The sequence below is a fragment of the Acipenser ruthenus genome, chromosome 29, assembly GCF_902713425.1.
Source record: "Acipenser ruthenus chromosome 29, fAciRut3.2 maternal haplotype, whole genome shotgun sequence".
NCBI lineage: Eukaryota > Metazoa > Chordata > Actinopteri > Acipenseriformes > Acipenseridae > Acipenser > Acipenser ruthenus.
This window is the reverse complement of record NC_081217.1, coordinates 21,182,506-21,201,994: the sequence shown is the minus strand read 5'-3', so window position 1 is coordinate 21,201,994 and position 19,489 is coordinate 21,182,506. Positions and strand designations below refer to the sequence as shown.

General features: G+C 45.0%; 2 protein-coding genes across 2 annotated transcripts; one reads left to right on the top strand and one right to left on the bottom strand.

The window, feature by feature from the left end:
- Window positions 1-9,453: 9,453 nt before the first annotated feature.
- LOC117429448 (G-protein coupled receptor 61) lies at window positions 9,454-15,103 on the top strand. Its single transcript, XM_034048915.3, has 2 exons — window positions 9,454-9,759; window positions 12,101-15,103. The coding sequence occupies exon 2, from the start codon at window positions 12,496-12,498 to the stop codon at window positions 13,870-13,872; it is 1,377 nt and encodes a 458-aa protein (XP_033904806.3). The 5' UTR covers window positions 9,454-9,759; window positions 12,101-12,495; the 3' UTR covers window positions 13,873-15,103.
- A 1,884-nt stretch (window positions 15,104-16,987) lies between these two features.
- LOC117426277 (serine protease 27-like) lies at window positions 16,988-17,962 on the bottom strand. The gene has a single exon (XM_034043704.3). It carries the CDS (start codon window positions 17,960-17,962, stop codon window positions 16,988-16,990), a length of 975 nt encoding a protein of 324 aa, XP_033899595.3.
- Between the last annotated feature and the right edge of the window lie 1,527 nt (window positions 17,963-19,489).

Here is a 19,489-nt window from a genome sequence, read left to right as displayed (position 1 = left end):
CTCCCTCTCCCTCTCCCCTCTCCCTCTCCCTCTCCCTCTCTCTCCCTCCCTCTCCCTCTCCCTCTCCCTCTCCCTCTCTCTCTCTCTCTCTCTCTCTCTCTCTCTCTCTCTCTCTCTCTCTCTCTCTCTCTCTCTCTCTCTCCCTCTCCCTCTCCCTCTCTCTCTCCCTCTCTCTCTCTCTCAGCCCGCGGGCTGCATAAATGTCAGTCAGCACATTTAGAAAATGTCAGGCTCCGACCTCTCGACCCTTTGTACTTCCATTATTACAGCAGGCCTGACACGCGGGTCTCCCGTACGCCCCGCCGCGCGGGGGAAACGAAAACCTCCCTGTGTGTTTTTCCAGCAGGTCATCATGAAAGGGAAAGTGCTCCCTTGGTTTCATCTGCTCCTTCCGCGAAGTTCTGAAAGGGGTTTTCTTTCCTCGTCTGAGCGCTGTAAATGGTAGGTTCTATCACAAGCGACCTTGCAGCACAGGGGTATTGAATGACAGTATTGCTGTTAGGAGGATTGTGCTATTTATGAGACTGCAGGGAGCAATATGCAGGGACATTATCGACGCTCCAATACAAGTGTGTTTGTACTGTGGGTCCCACACCAGCGGTAGGTTCAGATTAGAAAATGCTGCCACAGAGGGATACCTCTTGGGCTGTCCAGAGACATTGTTTTGCTGCTGCATTGCCTTTGAATATGGATGGTAACAAAATGTGGTTAAGTCTGTTATGAATATAATATTGTGGTGAATCGTGGTTTAAAAATCCCTCCAAGAAATTACAAAAAGTTACAAAATGCTGTACATAAATTGTTAGAATAAGCTAGCTCAGGGCTACTCAACCCTGGTCCTGTACACTGAATTAATTAATTGGATCAACTTCTAATAAGCACTTAATTAGTCCAGGTAAGTCATTTAGGGTACAGTTGGAACAAAATGATGGTTATATCTGGGTCTGCAGACTGGCAAGCGGACTGACACAAGGACAGTCCTGGAAGGACAGACTGGTCCTGTGTTTTGCGAAGCAGAGTATTTCTCCAGCTGCGGCTCTGAAAGAAGGGCTCTCAAGGACATGCTGGCTCAGTGGGAATCACGTGTTGCAGCCTGGGAGCGACGGAGGAGCGATGCAGCCCCCTGGCTCCCTGCTCTCCCTCCTCTAAGTCAATCACCGTCACCGCTGGAGCGGAGGCAATTTGTGTTCCCTTTGTTCGACACTCAGTGGAAGTAAATTGCAGCTTTGGAGCTGGAGTAGCTGTTATCTACATCATTGTTCTGGCACACAGATCATCTTTACACATCAGGGAGTGAGGCGGGGGAGTTGGGTTCTTTTTTAGTTGGGTATAAATAAGTGTAAAGCTGTTGATGCTGCAGAGCAACTTAAAAAAAAAATCTTCAAAACCAGACTCTTCACAGGCTTAAGATAGTAAGTGATCTGGTGGGGACGTGCTTGAAGGCTGTGCATCTGTTTGCTCACCTGCCTGTTGGTTCAGACCAGGGTGTAGGCACCGAGGACCTGTTGTGAGGAGTGCATGATGTTCCTGTTCTTTCAGTCGTAGGTTTGGAAAGCGATACCAGATTTCTACACCTACCGTGTAATTACCATGGCGACCGGGAGATTCCATTTGAGAACAGAATGTTAATTACCTGACAGCGATTGATTTAACAAGGCTGCTGTGCCTGTAGGGAGCAGGCTGCTCAGTGGAAACTGACCTTGATAAAGTAATTCATGTCATTACATTGCAGGATTTCTAAAATTGGTGCTGTTGGTGCGATTCAATCACAGTCACTCTCATTCTGAATGGAGTCCCTGGAACACTCATCTGCATAGCAGTGTTATGACAAGGAGCAGCACAAACTGCAGACCTTCATAGCTGAGCTGATTAATGTTTCTGTGTGCTACTCCTTTGCGTTTGCAGGATTTCAACCAAGGCCGGTAGCAAAATAATGTCCTTCTGATCACTACAGAACCCTGATGGCTGTAAAAGCAGGGAGGCTGGGCCTTCTTTTAATGTGTGTATTTATAGAGTGGTGAGAGTTTGCCAGATATTACAGAGGGGAGCATAAACACTGCTACCATGCACGCTTGGAATGGAAAACAAATGCCTATATATGATCTGACTCTGTGATATGCAGTACAGCTGTCTGTGTGACAGCTGTGCTGCTAGCTGCACGTGTGTTTTCCGATAAGGAGCGATGGCTCTGGTGAGGAGCTTTGCAGGAGTGGAGCTGTGCTCTCTTCTGTAGGGATGTGTCACATTCTAAAGCACTCCAGAGCTTTGTATTCACCAGGGCCTGGGGATGCAGCACAGACCTGCCATTGCCTGGGATTCCCTTGTGGATTCAGCTGTGCAGAATGGAAGGGTAATGCATGCAGCGTGACTGTCACTTACATTGCTGTGTCATGTGATTAGAATGAATGATGTCATCGTCAGACAGCGTTCCCCGGGGAAGGTGCTGGAAGAGCTGTAAAGATGTAGCAGGCATCTAATCCCTACTGTAACTGGCAATTATTTTATAATAGTACTTTTAAAAAATATATTTTATCCTTTGCCTTTTTTTTTGCTGAATAATTTGTTTGCCTCTTCGAAAGGTGGCGTTGCTTGGTTGAAATGACTATAGTTTGTGAAAAACAAGAAAGTAAAACGATTTAAAAGCCTAAGAAACAATATCTGTCAACGGGGAGCAAGAGAAAAAACAAGGTTCATATCATATATAGTTGGAAAGCCCACACAATCGAATCCCAAATCTGATTGAAGCGAATTACTGGCTATGGAAGCTCTTAGCAATCGCTGTCCGAGTTCAACGGCACTCACACTGGAAAGGGTTTCTATTTATTAGGTAAGAATTGACAGCACCCTCCACTCTCTCAGATCAATACATTCCTGTTATCAAGCCCCTGTGATCCCTGCAGAGTGGCCTCTTCCCATCTTTAGCAGAGATCCAGTTACTCAGCCAGCTGAATCGCAGGCTTCCCACTGACAGTGAGATTACAGGCTCACTACACAGTTTCATAGCAGGCTGGTAGTGTGCTCTGAATCAGATAGGGTACAGTATATGCAGCTCTGGATGGGGCTCAAGCGACAGCATAACCTGTGCAACAGAAGTGCTAATAAAGAGAACAGTTTTCATCGACAGGCTTATAAATTATAATGTACTTCAGCCAGCCAGCTATTACTGATTTCGAAGGCTTTTTTAAAAGACAATTTCAGTTTCAAGGTTCTCCAATCAATTGTCCAATACATTAAAAAAAACACATGGAATCTATGAATGAATGCGCCCTGATGTTTGAATCCAGGTCTGTGCTTGAAAACGTCGCCTGCCTGCATTCCCTTTGTTTGTTAACACTAAACCTCCATGTGCTGCTCACAGTAGTGTTTGCACAGGGATATCCCCTGGCGTGCAGACTGAACCAGCAAACAATGCAAACTGCCTGTCTGTGAATCTGTGGCTCTGCAGGGCTGCTGAGAGCCCGGGATCCCCAAAGTGTGCATGTCTCTGTTATCTCTGCCTGATTAGCCAGCTCTAATTGGCTACTATGTGCAATTAGGGCCCTAATGTCTTACAAATTGAAAAGCTCACTCGTCTTGTAATAAACAATCACATTACCAGATCTTTTCAGGCCGGTAAGATATTCCCTTTAAACAGAGCAGTCCTGTATTTATCCACTGCAAAGCGCCACAGTTTAGTTGGGATGTTTTTGCGTTATTAAGATGTTTATGTGGCATTCGAGTGACTGTACAACACCCAGCCTTAACGTCTGTAGTGATAGAAACTACTTCAATCCTTTGACAAACATTTAGTCAACAAGTCTTTATCAGTGTCTTGTATATTTAATTATCTTTCACGTTCGGTTTTGCACTCACTTCAAACTGGATTTTGCATAGCATACAGTGCCACCGGTGACTAAATCCTGTAACTGAAGTTCTTAATTGCGATTTATAACAGACAACTGTGTACGTGTGTTGGGGAATTGGTAGCCTAACTGGAAGCCCTTAAAAACACAGTGTGTATTAATTACAAATACTGCATTACCAGTCACGCTGTGTTGCAAGGGAGTTTAAACATCTTCTAGCAGCGCGGGCACAAAGGAATAGAGAGCTGAAAAGAAGCGCAGTCGTGTTCTCCATTAGATTTGAATGCTAAAGGCGTCTCCCTTTGATCTTCATCAAAGTGTCTTTGAACACAGAGGGTGTTTGCTGCTTACAGTAATTAGTCCAAGGACTGGTAGGTTTGTATCAACATCCTATCTCATCCACTGCACTGAGCAAGGCAAGCAGACCCATGTGTGAACCTGTATTTATCTTTTCAAAGTTAACCGCACGTTTGATTTATAATGGGGGGGGGCACCTCTCTTCTTCACAGGCGTTCCCAGTACCACCCCCCTCCACCCACCCCACCCAGCCCAGTTTACTAACCTGACCCACCCATTACTTTTCATTGATGTTAACTAAACAAGAAGGAAGCGCGTGCTTCTTTACTTTAGTTCTGGATTGTGAAGGGAGAACCCGGTTTGATTTTGAAGCGATCCTCCCTCCGCTCTGTCTAATCCGTTATCAGTCGGCAGCAGGCAGGGACAAGTCTATCAGACAGGGCTTAAAAGGCTCTGGAAGTGATTGAAACTCATTTCGCTAGGTTCGTTTTTTCTTTATTGAACTTAAGCTTCAAAGGTTCTTTAGATGGAAATGCAGAAAGTTCATTGCAGTTTCCCTTCACGAATCTCTCTCCCAGACTGCAGGGGATGATCTCTGATAACAATGAGAGACACTCGACAAGCAACACATTTAATTATAAAGACTTCCCTGGAGTCTGCTGTGTTAGAGCTGCCATGCAATCCTGAGGAATTAGTCATTTCTACTGAACTCACTGGAGCACGGCGTTCAACAGAGTAACCTTACCTACAGGATGCTTGCCAGAGAGGGACACATGCAGGGTACTGGGGAGGGCCCACTTATACTCCAGTAAAGCTCTTAGAGGGGGGGGGGGGGGGCACTGATGGGGTCCCGTCTGCTGGTGTACCTGTGTGCACAGATTGATCCACATTCGTCATTGCAAACACTTTTGACTGACAGCATTGTTGATTTCCTTTGAAAGATGCAAAGCCATTGTGGATGGCAGACAGCTAGTCAGCCTGTCACAGGTTCTTCAGTTACAGCAGCTATTTATATGCAGTATATATATATTTAAAACATGCATGACGGTCTGCAGTTTGGTGTCTTGACAACACTACAGCGCTGGGGTGTGCCGTCTCCCAAGATTGGGTGTGTTTCTTCTTTCTGAAAAAAAAAATGTGCAAATGATAAATTGGAATAAATAGATCTGCCAGTAATTAACAGTCGTCGCCTGCTCTGCTCTGAGTCTCGGAGGGGCTGCAATGGAAATACAGGGACCGGGAAACGGAAAAGCTGCCAAGTTTGACTCATGCTGCCATATATAGAACAGATCTTAAAAATAAAGCAACGCAAAGTGACACCACGACTGGCTGAAAAAAAGCCAAAGAGCCTCTCTCGCTTCAACGTCGTCTTCTTAACATTGACGCTGCAGGTAAAATCTGCAAACCCAAAGCGGGCTGAATAATAATAATAATAATAATAATAATAATAATAATAATAATAATAATAATAATAATAATAATAATAATAACTATGATCTTTACAATGGGGGTCATTATTCTGTGTGGTTTTGTAATTACACAGGATCTGATTACAGGTTAGGCTCTCCTGTCTCACTTGCTCACCCTTGTGTCACACATTCTAGAACAGGGAGCTCCTGCTGGCGTTCTATATGGAATCATTGTTCTACGCTGGGTCACTGAGGGTTCTGCAGACTGGGTTCCAAAGACAAAGCTTTCTCTAATGGTTCTTTTCCAGGAGTGTAGCCACCTGCAAACTATACTATACCACAGTGCATGCAAGACCCTGTTTGTTTGCATCGGTTTATACAAGCTGCATACAGTAAGCTGCAGAGTGCAATAAATGCATCAACTAACGTGTGTGTGTATATATATATATATATATATATATATATATATATATATATATATATATATATATGAGTGTGTGTGTGTGTAAAATGTCCCAGTATAAATAGGTTTGTATTACTTTAAGCTGCAGTATTAAAAAGCAAGTCTATTCTGCGGAGGTCTGTTGTGTGCACAGGGCAGTGAATGCCTGGCACTAGGGGTTTCCTGGGGTCTGGGGTCAGAGAAGCCCTGCTGTTTGCTGTTAGTTCAGACTCTGCTCAGATGTGAAGAGAGGGCTACCATGCAACAGCTCATAGGTTTACATATTCTGCGATACAGAAATGGATCCCTCATGAGAAAAAAACTTCAGTTTGTTGCTGTCTTTGCTAAATATTGGAAGACATGATCTCAAATTGCTTCTTGAAATGTGCAATGCATGTGTAGTATGCTTGGTTATATAGTTCTTATTGTTGTTTATTATTGTGAAGGTTGCCCCTTCATGGTAGTTTTCAGATTGCGACTCTCTAGTGCCACCTGGCAGTCATTGGATGGATATGCAGAAGAAAGACAAGTGGTGAACATTTTCATCTCAGGATTGCAGTGAAATCAACATCACTCTTAGGTCACGAGATTCCAGTACAATGGGTTACAGATAAACTGGATGCTACAGTGCAGCGTGGGCCATTCCTGCTGGAGTGCCTAGAGGAAATAACTTTTAAAAAATCACCCAGGAATTAATAAGAGGGAGATGCTCTGCTGAGTGCTGCGCACGGCCCTCCAATGGGACACAAGGCCAAAACAATCATGTGTTGCCGTCTCCCGGCAACACAGATCACGTGATGCAGGCATCAGGAGTCTGGAATGCATTTTAGACATTTTTAATCACTGGAGAAATCACTGGAAAAATCACTGGAGAGATCACCGACACTGCAGGGGAACTGTCTGTCTTTTTCAAGCACAGAGAAATGTGTATCCTGATCACACTGATCAGTTTAAATAGGACTTTCTACAAGCATCCCTTAGTCTAGTCTAGGCTAGTCTAGTCTGTGGGGGTTACTATTGGGAGTATAGTTACATAAGAACATACAGAGATGTATGAATCAGAGCTCATCTGGTTCCAAGTAGCTGGTTGATCTCAAAACGTTGTCAAAGGATCCTAATTATCCAGCATCATCAACATGGCTAGGTGACCCATTCCATACCCTCGCCACCAGACTCAAGTGTCTTCCACTCTCTGTCAAAGTCTGTCTCCATTTCATTTGCCAACCGTGTCCTGTGGTTCTGTGTAGTAAAGCACTGTGAAGCACAGTGAAAATAGTTCTCTCACGTGAATACAAGGGCGAGAGCGGCTCCTGCTGGTAGAAATGTGAATAGCCACGTCACAATATCCACAGGACCCATTATTTTCCAGCCACCTAAAGGCACAAAGCACACTGCAGTGATTTAGTATGATCAGTAACCATATATCACCTGCGATCTCGCTCTGAGTTCAGATCTATACTGTGCTGGGAAATGTATCAATCTTTAGTATATCTATTAGACAATACAGAGTCAGACAGATCCATGAACTCCCTTATGAAAGTTTCTCACAGTAAAAGCAGAGCAAAGCACAATAAAGAATAGTGAATGCATGGTAAGTCATAGGTAAGCATTGTAAAGCCCAGAGACATGTGATAAAGCATATTAATAATAAAGCCAGGGTAAATGCATTGAATCACATGGGAAAACTGCAAAACTATCATGAAAACTTTTCCAGGGCTCATTGTGTTTCCAAACTATTTGTATCTCGTCTTTTACTCCAATGTGATTTGATAGACACTTGAATAGATCTTTATTTATTCTTCAATTACCCAACAGTGTGTTGCATATCATGTATTGCAATATGGAGACATCTGCATGTTGAATCTAACTGGATGTTTCATCAGGGGTGGCAATCTACAGGGCAGCCTCCAGCACAGCCATGCTCAAAGAGAGAAGCACCTGCCAACCAAGCACCTGCTGTACTACAATCCCTCTGTGCTCTCAGAACTGCTGTCTTGCCAGTAACAGTGTCTCTAATTACTATGTATTTACATAGTAGCTACTTAGTCAATGCCTGTGTACTTACACATAATCACAATGTTATTATGCAGAGTTACAATGCACTTAATGTGTAAATCTTCCTGCATGATATAACCCTGTCCCTAACTCTGACCTGAGTTCTAACCCTAACCCTTTTCTGATACAATTGGGTACTTACATATATCATGCAACAGGATTTAATACATCAAGTGCATTGCAACTATACATGATAACATTGCAATTATGTGTAAGTGCATGTGTATTTACTAAGTGCTACTGTGCAAATACACAGTAATTAGAGACACCATGTAAAGTGTTACTCTCTTGCCCATCTTGATTGAAAATGACTTGCAACAGGGAGGCACACATTGCCTACAACAGCGTTTGTATTTGCATGCCCAGCACTGCATTATATATATATATATATATATATATATATATATATATATATATATATATATATATATATATATATATATATATATATATATATAAAGGGTGTTTAAGTGACTGTGTTTACCAGCATAATTAACACTGTCATTCTTGTGCAGTATCATTTCTCAGTAATAACAATAATCACTGTGTGTGATTTCAAGGAGTGGGGGGGTCTGTGCAGATCAGTAACGACCACGATCACTTTCAAATCACCCCCAGCAGGGGGCGCTGCTGGACAGGCTGGTATCACAAGCCCTATCTACGGTTTATTTGTTGATGTATTGACATTGCAATGCTCCATATACTTGATGAATTAAATCCTATCCCTGCAGGCTGCAGGTGGTCGGTGGCGGCAGGATCGCGCAGAGTGACATTGTGGCAAGCAGGTTCCAAAGGGTGTGCTTGTGTCTCTAACTGAACCTCTCAGAAACAAGCTGATGAGCAAGCTGCTGTCCGGTATGAGCGCGGAATAAAGTAAACAGCCGGACCGCAAGGAATGGTGCAGTGTAAAGTTACACAGTGTAATAAAACGCTGAACACGGCCGTCATTGAAATAACCAGGTCACCTTTAAAATGCGGTGATTTGATTCACGTCAGCTGGCCCCCCATCATTAGGACACCCCCCCGCCTGCGATGGCCTAATACTTATAAAATAATACTTATCTTTTTTGCTTATTTTTTCATCCAGAGATTAAACACCACTTGAGCAATGGTGTGCTTTAATTCAGTATGATGTGGTTTTTTTTCCACAGAAGCATAAAATCGTCTTTCATCACAAGGTGTGTCTACACAAGTTGCAGAACAAAAAAAACATGAGGCAGCCGCGTCACAAGGCTGTTTATTATATGCTGAGAAGCTTCAACGGGTGAGATGTCCACAGTATATAAGGCCGTGGGTAGTTAGCTGTTAACTGGCCTTATAGCTACAGAAAGGACAAGTTGTACCATCAGCACCGTGGACTGCAGCTTCCCCCTGGAAAGAGAGGCTAGAGAACGTTTTGAAATACAGAACCCAACTCAAACCCTCTTTAGAAACAGCGTGCGAAGGAGTCACGGATATCGAACCTTGTTCAATTGAATAAAAGCATTTCTGAGAAAGCATCCCTTGCACATCTGTGTTCCAGATGCGCTGGGTGAGGAGTAACGCGCTGGGCATTAGGACCCAGAGGAATGCGTGGGGTGGGTGCCGCTGCCTGCCTGTCACCCTTCTCTGCAGTGTCTCGATGCATTAGATTCAGGGGAGGAAGCTCTCATCAGCTGCACCTCGACCGTCTCAGTCATCCAGGACAATAAAAAGCACACACGCAACAACCAAGGTACGGACAGCTCCATATACAAATATATATATATATATACCAGGGGGTCTGCCATGTGTCTTCTGCACTGTTTCAGAACATACCGGCTACACTACCAGCCGTACAGGACCAGTATCTTCGTATGGTATTTAACCAGGTTCTACCTTAGCCGGGGTTTGATACTTAGTAAGCAAATGGTAATAAGGTTCAAGGCTATGGGTCCAGAAGAAAAGATGAAAAATAATAATAATGATAATAATAAATAAATTGGAAAAACAGGAGAATCAAATAAAATATGGGTCTGATCGGATGTGATTGAAAGCATCGGTGGTCGTGTGAGAAAGTGGGATTAATGAATGCTCTCTGTGTTTTAATTGATGCGATGCTGTCTGTAGGTTGAAACAGGCACTGGTACTGAACGTTAAATGGACTTGCATGTGTGTCTGAAGGCATGTTTCTATTAGGGTTTGCCTTGATCTTAGATAGCCCCCTTTCCTATAGGCTATTTCAATTGTGTTCCACATTAAAGAGTGGAGGGGGGGGGACGACGAAGGGTAGGGGGCTCCTAGACCCCTGAATGCACTGGGGGGAGCATTGGTCTCCATTGTAAGGACTCACCTCAGAGCCTCCCTCCCAGAGAGGAGAGCTTGAAGCTGGGAGGCCTTGTTGGGAAGCCTCCTTGGAAGGAGGTAGGGTTGGAGGCGATCCAGAGCACAGTTTATCTTTAGTGTAGGGTTCGGTTCTCTACAGTGGTGTTGTACTGTCTAATGTAGGGCAAGGATGAATGCATTGTGGGTAGGAATGGTTAGACCTGCATTTTAGAATCTAAAAGTCGAGTTATGTCGACAACCCTGATGGTGTGCCTCTTTCAAGATTACAGAGCAGGGTTTTTAATAATTAAAACAAAAAAAAAAAAGCATGGTTTTCAGTGAGGTGTTCTTGAGTGTTGCTGGCATCTTTGGTCTAGGAATCTGACGTCAGATGTTTAAAAAAAAAAATCTTTAAATGTTGAAGAAAGAGAATTATTAATTATTTTATTGACCTTTTAAGTTTAGAGAAAAGGACAGGATTTGTTTTGCGCAGTTACTGGCAACAGCGGAAACATTAGTTTTGGTTCCAGTAAAAATCCTGCTGGTAGCAACATCAGTCTTCTTCTGATAAGGCGAAATATGTAAAAAAACAAAACAAAAAACAGTGTATGGCTTTTATAGATTGACATGAAAGAAAAGAAGTTCTCAAAAAGAAAACCCAGCTGGATTCGGGGTTACTGTTGTTCTTCAAACCCACCGAAGTAGAACTCTATCGAACACAGACCTGGACGTCTGAACGGCAGTGCGAACTTCATGATCAGCTGTTACTTCACAATCTTCTCTGATCTTTTAAAAGTTTTGCTCGCTCAGCCGTTTGCCACTCGGTTTCCCTTATTTTGAAATCACGCTGTTGACGCTCTGCTGTGGGAGTTTGCCATGGGAGCATGCTGGCACGCTAACTGGTAATACTGGTTTTAGAAAAGTCATCACTGAATAACATTCAGAAACCCTCACTGGGAAAACACATAATTAATTGAGATTAGTTCTGAGGCTGTGAGATCTTTAATCAGCATTGTATTCATTTTTAATTACAGAGACTCTATCCTTCTAGCGACCTTAAAGAACGACACCACATACTGCAATAAAGATAATTGCATGACAGCAAATCAGATTTCCACGAGCATCAATGATGTTTGAGCCAGTTTCTGACTTAATCCCTGTTGAAACCACAGACATCCAGTGTGTCCATCGCCACTATCATTAGAGCAGAGATCACATATAAATATGAGACACTATTTATCGAAGCCAAGGTCATTGATCAGGAGCAACCCCCCCCCCCATATGGTGCATTCATATCTTTGGCAGCACACTGTAGCACACTGTTTCCTTGTTACGGAGGCGTGAATCTCTTTAGTAAGTGCGTAGACTTATTTAGGAGGAGGCTAATGATTTCTATCGTCAGCTACCTGGTATGCAGCTGCATCTATGTAGGCATTTTAATTGTCATCCCTGTTGAATCTGTTGTAATATGTCTTCGCTGTGCTTTACCAGGCAAAGCTGAGGCAAAGCTAAAGGTATGTACATGTGACCATAGCTGGACACAAAGGTGTGTTTATTAGAATGGCTAGAAGGAAATGTGTCAATCACAACTGTGTGAGGGCGCTGAGATAACCGCACAGCTGGTTATCCAATCATATCGCTGCTAGGGTTAAAGGTAAACGGCTGTGTACTGTTGGATTGCTTATTGCTGTGTAGCTACAAACGTGACAGCTGACGAACTTAAAGCTTCATTTGTTTTTTTAAAAGCACCTGCTTTTTTGCTTTTATTCCAGGTGTTTTTCTGATCCGGAAAGAAACGAACAGGCGAGACAGACGTGAGTTGGCAAAGATGATCTAAGATTATCAGAGGACATCGCCCCAGCCAACAGGGTCAGCCGCCCGCACAGGCTCTGCAGCTCCACGGGCATCCTCAGGGAACCAGCCAACCTCCACCCAAAACCAGGACCTGGACGCAACTATGAAGGACGAGTCGAGGAACCTGTTTGGGCGAACAGACTTCCGCTCCTCCTGAAAGTGTCCTTCTCGTAGCGATGTCCCTCGACGCCCTGGGTTGCCTTCTTCAGGGATTGAGAACTCCAGAGCAGCACTGAGCATCGCCCCCGGCTGGAAGGAGGATGGGTGATGGATCTGTGAGTCTCAGTGTTGCATCGCTGCCTTCGTCACGTCGATGGAGCTTCCAGCTTCGAACGCATCACAGGCCATCGGGAATGCCTCTGAGCTGGACTTGTATCTCCAGACCTCCCAGCAGCTCTCGGCACGCCCCGGCAACTCCTCCCTGCCCTCCCAGGAAGGTGGCGTGGTCTCTGAGTCCATAGCTCTCTTCTTCATGCTGCTCATTGACTTGGTGGCCGTGGTGGGCAACATTGCGGTGATGACCGTCATCGCCAAGACCCCGCAGCTGAGGAAGTTTGTCTTCGTGTTCCACCTGTGCCTGGTGGACCTCCTGGCCGCGCTGATTCTGATGCCCCTGGGGATGCTCTCCAGCTCCGCCCTGTTTGAACGAGCCTTCTTCAGCGAGACCCTGTGCAGGGGCTACCTCTTTCTGAGCGTCTGCTTCATCAGCGTGGTCATCCTGTCCATCTCCGCCATCAACATCGAGCGCTACTACTACGTCGTGCACCCCATGCGCTACGAGGTCAAGATGACCGTCAGCCTGGTGGTCTCTGTGCTGGTCTGCGTCTGGATCAAAGCCATCGTTATGTCCGTAGTCCCTCTGCTGGGCTGGAGCTCCCAAGGATCCTTGCAGGTCAACGGGCATTGCTCACTGCAGTGGAACGGAGGGAACCGGAAGCTCTTTATCGTGTTTTTCAGCCTCTTCTATTTCCTCTGCCCGGTTCTCATTATCTTGGTGGTGTACTGCAGCATGTTTAAAGTAGCCAGGGTGGCTGCCATGCACCACGGACCCCTCCCGACGTGGATGGACACTCCCCGTCAGAGATCCGAGTCCCTCAGTAGCAGGTCGACCATGGTCACCGGCTCTGAGGCGGCAAGGACCACCCCCCAGCGGGCGTTCGGAGGGGGCAAGGCAGCTGTGATCCTGGCGGCCGTGGGGGGCCAGTTCCTCTTCTGCTGGCTGCCCTACTTCTCCTTCCACCTCTACTCCGCCCTGGCCACGGCCGAACCAGCTCCGGCCGCCCAGCTGGAGAACGTCGTCACCTGGATCGGCTTCTTCTGCTTCACCTCCAACCCGTTCTTCTACGGCTGCCTGAACCGGCAGATCCGCGGGGAGCTCAGCAAGCTCCTCACCTGCTTCTTCAAGCGCTCCCCGGAGGAGGACAGGCTGCCCAGCAGGGAAGCCTCCATCGAGGAGAACTTCCTCCAGTTTCTGCAAGGCACCGGCTGCAACCTGGAGAACGGCAACCCCAACAGCACCTCCAGCCCCAAGCGGGACCCTCAGCAGCAGCAGATACCCATTGATTTCAGGATACCAGGACAGATCGTGGAGGAAACCTCAGAGTTCATGGATCAGCACCCTCTCAACAGTGACCTAACCATATCGGACAACTGCATAAGAACCATGCCTTCTGCTAAGCCAGAGGTGTAACACTAATAACAGGAATAATAATATGAATTATAATAATTGTAACAATGGCTTTCTTTGGTGACTTTATTACTCTTTAAAATAATGACCGCTAAGCTAATCCATTTGAGTGTGAAGTCGCGTGGAGGAGCACTTATTTTACTGAGATATTCCACGTTAGTCAGCATTTTTCTTTCCCTTTTATATAAGTCGGAAATGCACATGGAGTTTTCCGTATGTGCTTTTCAGATGCTGTTCCTACTCGGGGATAATAGGAAGGGGTGTGTGTGTGTGTGTGTAAATATTTTAACGTAATATTTATTTATGAATTGATTTTATTTATTAGTTTCATTGATTTGTTCCTAGACTTTTTGAATCTTTTTTTTATAAACATTGAGGTATAAATATTGTTACTGTGTGTCTAGAATGGCTGCACAATGACGCTGATGGCTTTTTGGTGAAACTGCATGGGCAGAGTTTGCAGCTCCGCGGTTAGCTGGGAGTAAGCAGGGATGTGTGGTGTACAGTCAATGAAACTGTAACCCAAGCTATTGAGATGGGGTTTAGAATTCTACTGATTCCAATGGAATTCTCCCATTGATCACATTCTAACATATAAATAATATACTGAACTCAATATGTTTACTGTACAGTGTAGACATTTCAAGCTGGCCATCGCCCTGACCATACCACGATGCACCAAACGCAGTTTCTCAGTACAGTGTTTATTGTCAGGTTCTCTAGGTCTGGTTGTGAAAGATGCCAATTTTTGGCTCATTTGGTTGGCGGAACAGTTGTTGGAAAAGTCAAATCACGGTTTAGCATCAAAGCTTATTTTTCTAGGACATAACCATCAATTGACGCAATTAATTGACATGTTTTTTAAAACAAAAAGTCTTCAAAAGAAGATCCAACGGCAAACATGTCGATGTTTGTCGTTGAATTTACCGCGTTTCTTTTAGTATTTCCAGATGCTTTATAGTTCTGAAGGATCTTTCATTATTTTACATGAAGCACAAGCCAAAACAATGTGTCTTTCCCTCTGCTGCCCTATATACCTTACCACAGTGTCTCTGTGCCTCTGTTTCATACACACTGTTATCCTGTGCGGGTCACACTAGGTGAAATATTTTAACAGCTAGAATGTGGAAAAGTGTATGTCAGGCCTTTTAGGTTTGTATTTTAATAATGATACTGTACTGCAGAATTTAAAAGCGAGCTAAAAAAAAATAAAGAAAAAATCAATAAAACATTATATCTTGAACTGTTATTTATAGACCTAGCTGTTCACTGTTTTTTTTTGTACAGATGAAAAGTGGTTTTCATGTTTGTATGGTTTTCATTTGAGACCAATATAGTGAATGGACAACAGGTAAATGATGTATTAGCTATGACCCTTAACGACATGATGGTGAACAGGCAGGTGTTTGAAACCCTGACTGCCCAACGCTGGTCCTGCGTTCCCCTGTTTATTTGTTCTTGTTCAGCGAGGCGATGTGCTGGTACCTGAGCAATGCTGTCACCGATAAGCAGTTCAATTTCCATCGCCTCCCTTCTTTCTAGTTTGATGACAAGAGGAAAGGGAACGATTGCTTTCTGACTCACGGCTTTGATGTCCCACCATGAAGAGCACCCTCCCCCTCTGCCCCCCCCCCCCCCCCCCCCCCGTGAGAGCGGAGAGGGTGGGGGGTTCAAAGCCTGACCTTTCAGTGGCTCTTTTGCTTTGCTGATGTTCGATTCTGCCAGCATTTCGATTTCTTTTTGGTTTAACCTTTCCCACTCCTGCACTGATATGGAGAAATGTCAGTTGCTTACAGTTTTAAAACTGCCGCTGTCAAAAGGTTCTAACGTTCTTTATAAATTACAAATACGCATTTTATAAAACGAATAGGTTTGTCACTGCTACCGTATCCTAATGCATCGAATGGTATCACTGCAATCAGATGATCCCAGCATTCTGCAACACAGGGAGGCAGAGTGGGGAGCTGCTATTTATAATGTACTGGCACATTATAAATCATGCATGAGACATAACCAATCGCTGTTGAGGGTCTGTCAGAACTCCGGTTCATTTCACAGCCTGTGCAAAGAACATGCTGTACGGCACAGACCTGCAGTTAAAAAACAACACCTTGTTATGCAATAGTAGCTTTTGATTGCAAAGTTAATATGCCGTGTGTAGGGTGTCTCAGAAATCGTTTTGCACAGTGTGATGATCAGCCACAACCTCTCACCCACACGTCACGAGATCTCTCACACCCTACGCCCAACGCATCCACTTACAGTGTGCACAGAGCAGCGCGAAGCAGCTTGCTGCATGTCGCAAGATGTTTGATATTTTCTTTTGTTATATTTCGTTATCTTCACTGTCCTTCTGCAGTTTTGCATTACAGAGTTGTGTCCTGAATGCTGCATTATAATAAAGTTTATCACACTAATAGATACAGCCGTATGCTTTTGCCCAGCATGAGCAATATAAAGGCGTATTCTATATTTTGCAGTGCTGTCTGAAGAGTATCTAAAGCTGCACACCCAGTGTAAGCATGACCTCTTTGAAAGGCCTCGTTGGGTTCCACGGTTTCCACGGTAACCTGTTCTTTTATGACATTTTGCCGGTTGGGGGTGGGGCTCCTGTACGAGAGGTTTTCACTCAATCACAATGTATATTCAGTAATGTATCTGAAGTACAGCCAAGTATTCTCCCGTGACGTCCTGTTACCTTTACAAGTTGACAGTAAGATAAAGGGATGCATCTTTGACCCCCACATGCTGACCATGTTTTAGGGACACTATGGAAAACATGAGAAATGGGAGAACTGAAATTGGGATGATGGCACCACGTACTGACCCTGTTAAATTCAAAATGCAATTACAGTTAATGCAAAAATATATATATATTTCCAATTGAAACAATCATTGCATTCAACTCCACGTTTATTCATAAACTTTATTCTGACTCCTCCAGGAAGGAGTATATTCAAAGAGAAACAGAGAGAAGATGCTCTTTTCACTCTGCTGTGCTGTATTTCCATGTGTGTTGCTTTTCTCTTTCTCATACAAAGCAATGACGGTAAAGGCGCCTCCCTCGACACACGATCCCGGAGACAGAGAGAGAGATACCGTTCCACTGTCTTTCTTTTTATCCAATCAGAAGAACCGGGATGAAGGAGCTCAGGTTGAGAAGCAGGGTCCCGAAGACGCCACATCCACTGCGGATCCGTGCCTTGGAGGAAAGCATTCTGGTTCTGATTTCGGATTCGGAGCCGAACTCTTTCAGGTCGGATCCTCTCCTGCTTTCTTCCATGGTCATCCTCACCCAGTCCAGGTTTTGCTTGGTGGAAGTATAGATGACGGGCCTCTTGGGCAGATTGCAGCCCGATCCCCAGCTCATGATCCCGATCAGGATCCAGCGTTCAGAATTGGGCAGGAGGCACACCAAGGGGCCCCCGCCGTCCCCTTGGCACCGGCCCGCCCAGCCAGCGCAGAAGTTGCCCTCGTCGACCGTGCCGTTGTACCAGTCGGACTGGTTGCAGGTCTTGCTAGGGATCAGGCGGGTGGGTGCCTGGCGGAGGACTCTGGGTTCGTCCGCCTTGCCCCCATTGACGAAGCGCCAGCCCGTCACGTGGCAGGACACCCACTCCTCCGGAGCGAAGGTGCTGTTGTCTGGGAAGCACACAGGCCTGACATAGTCCCCGAACTCCATGGGCTCCCTCATCTGCAGCATGGCGATGTCGTGCTTCCCCTTGGTGGGGTCGAAGCGCTCGTCCACGAAGATGTTTTTCGGGCTCTTGTACACCGTCCACTCTTTGGGTTTATCCAGCTGGTGGATTCCAAGGCCCACTTTGATCGTCCCGGGCTCCTCGATGTTCCTCGGTTTGAAGCAGTGGGCTGCCGTGATGACCCAGTACTTGTTCAGGATGGAGCCCCCGCAGAACAGCTCCAAGTCGGACGTCTTCAGGAGGGAGACTTGCCAAGGCCATGCCCCGACCTTGGCCTGAAGGCCCCCCTCCATCTTCTCTCCCACTTGCAGGCCTTCCTTCTGCGTCCCGCACTTTATCAAGTCTTCAGCCAATGACTGTGCCAGGAAAAAGATGATAAAAACTAGGAGCTTCATTCCGTAGACAGACCCTAGAATCTGCCGGTCATCTGCAGTTCATTACTGTAGCAGAACCAAGCTCCTGCGCAGGTAAAAAGTGAGATAAAAACCAGACAAGCCAACAGGTGCAGTGGGAGGGGGGCGGGGCAGTGTTAGGCATTATGATGTCATCAGTTGAGGGATGATGCCAGTAGGATCCTGTGAGGTGATGCCAGGGATGACTGTGACATCATCACTCAGCGGTTTTCACTTCGCTTAACACACTGTCCCTTTCAGCATTTAGCGAGTGTAGTATACATGTGTGTGTGTGTGTGTGTGTGTGTGGGAGTCCGTACTTGTGTACTGTATGTGTGTGTGTGCAAGCGGGGTTAAGGGGATTATGGGGTGTAGGTTTCCACACAAGGGTTGCATTAAAGAAAGCTGCCTCGTCAGCCAAAAAGGTCATGCCACAGGATTAAGCAGCCCTGCCTGCGTGCCTGCTTGAGAGAGACAATGAACTGAGTGGCACTGCTGAAATGGGAGGGGCTTGTCTCTGCTAAAATACAGAGCCCTGCATGTCCCCAAAGCACAGGAGCTTTCTCAAGACAGGGAGCACTTTCATTTCGAAGGAATTTTCCACAGATCACTACCAGCATGGCAATAAACACACACACACGCACGCACGCATGCACGCACGTACGCACTGAGGCTGAGTTTACCAAACCACTTCTAGGTTGTGGATGTTGAAATGTTAGCAAACACTTTTTTTTTTGTATATATTAATTTAGGCAAGGTAATCCACAATTAGTGCTAAACAGGGTCTGTGAAACCAGCCATAAACTCAAACTGAATTGTATTGTCACTGCAATCGGCAGCTTGGCGCAGCGTTGCAGCAGCGAGAGAGACATTCTAGAATGAGAAACTTTCCTCCAGAGATACAAGAATAGAGAAGGGAGGTGAAACACTTACTGCAAATAGAGCAGCTACTGCAGGCTCATAGAGGAAGCTGGGTGCTTTATTAAAACATGGAACCTCTTATTTAAATATCTATCTATCTATCTATCTATCTATCTATCTATCTATCTATATATATAAATGTAAGCAAAATAAGTTTCTGTGTTTTTCTATATAAAGAATTCCCTATATTTGTTTGTCACACTGCTGTCGTACAGCCCTGTTTAGAATCATTATAATTAAAATAATTATTTAACGATGTCAATATAAATAATGATACAAGAATGAGGGATGTATTCTAAAAAAAAAAGGAAAAGGCACACTAATTCAGGGTAATTTACTGACTCACAGAGGCCACAGTGGGAACCACTAATGCTCAGCAGAAGTGCTAATTGAGTGAGGGCAGTGTGAACCCCCATCTCTCCCCTATTCATTAGCCCTTGAGTGATGCCAGTTTTAATGACACATCACAGCTGAGATTGCATGTCTGCAGTTGTCTGTTTATAATACTTGCATTAGGTTAGATTTACACACAAAAAAAAGCAATGCATACTGAATTTTGAAAATCTTAGTAATTGTGAAATGCAAATCGCACCAGGTAGTTTCTTTGAA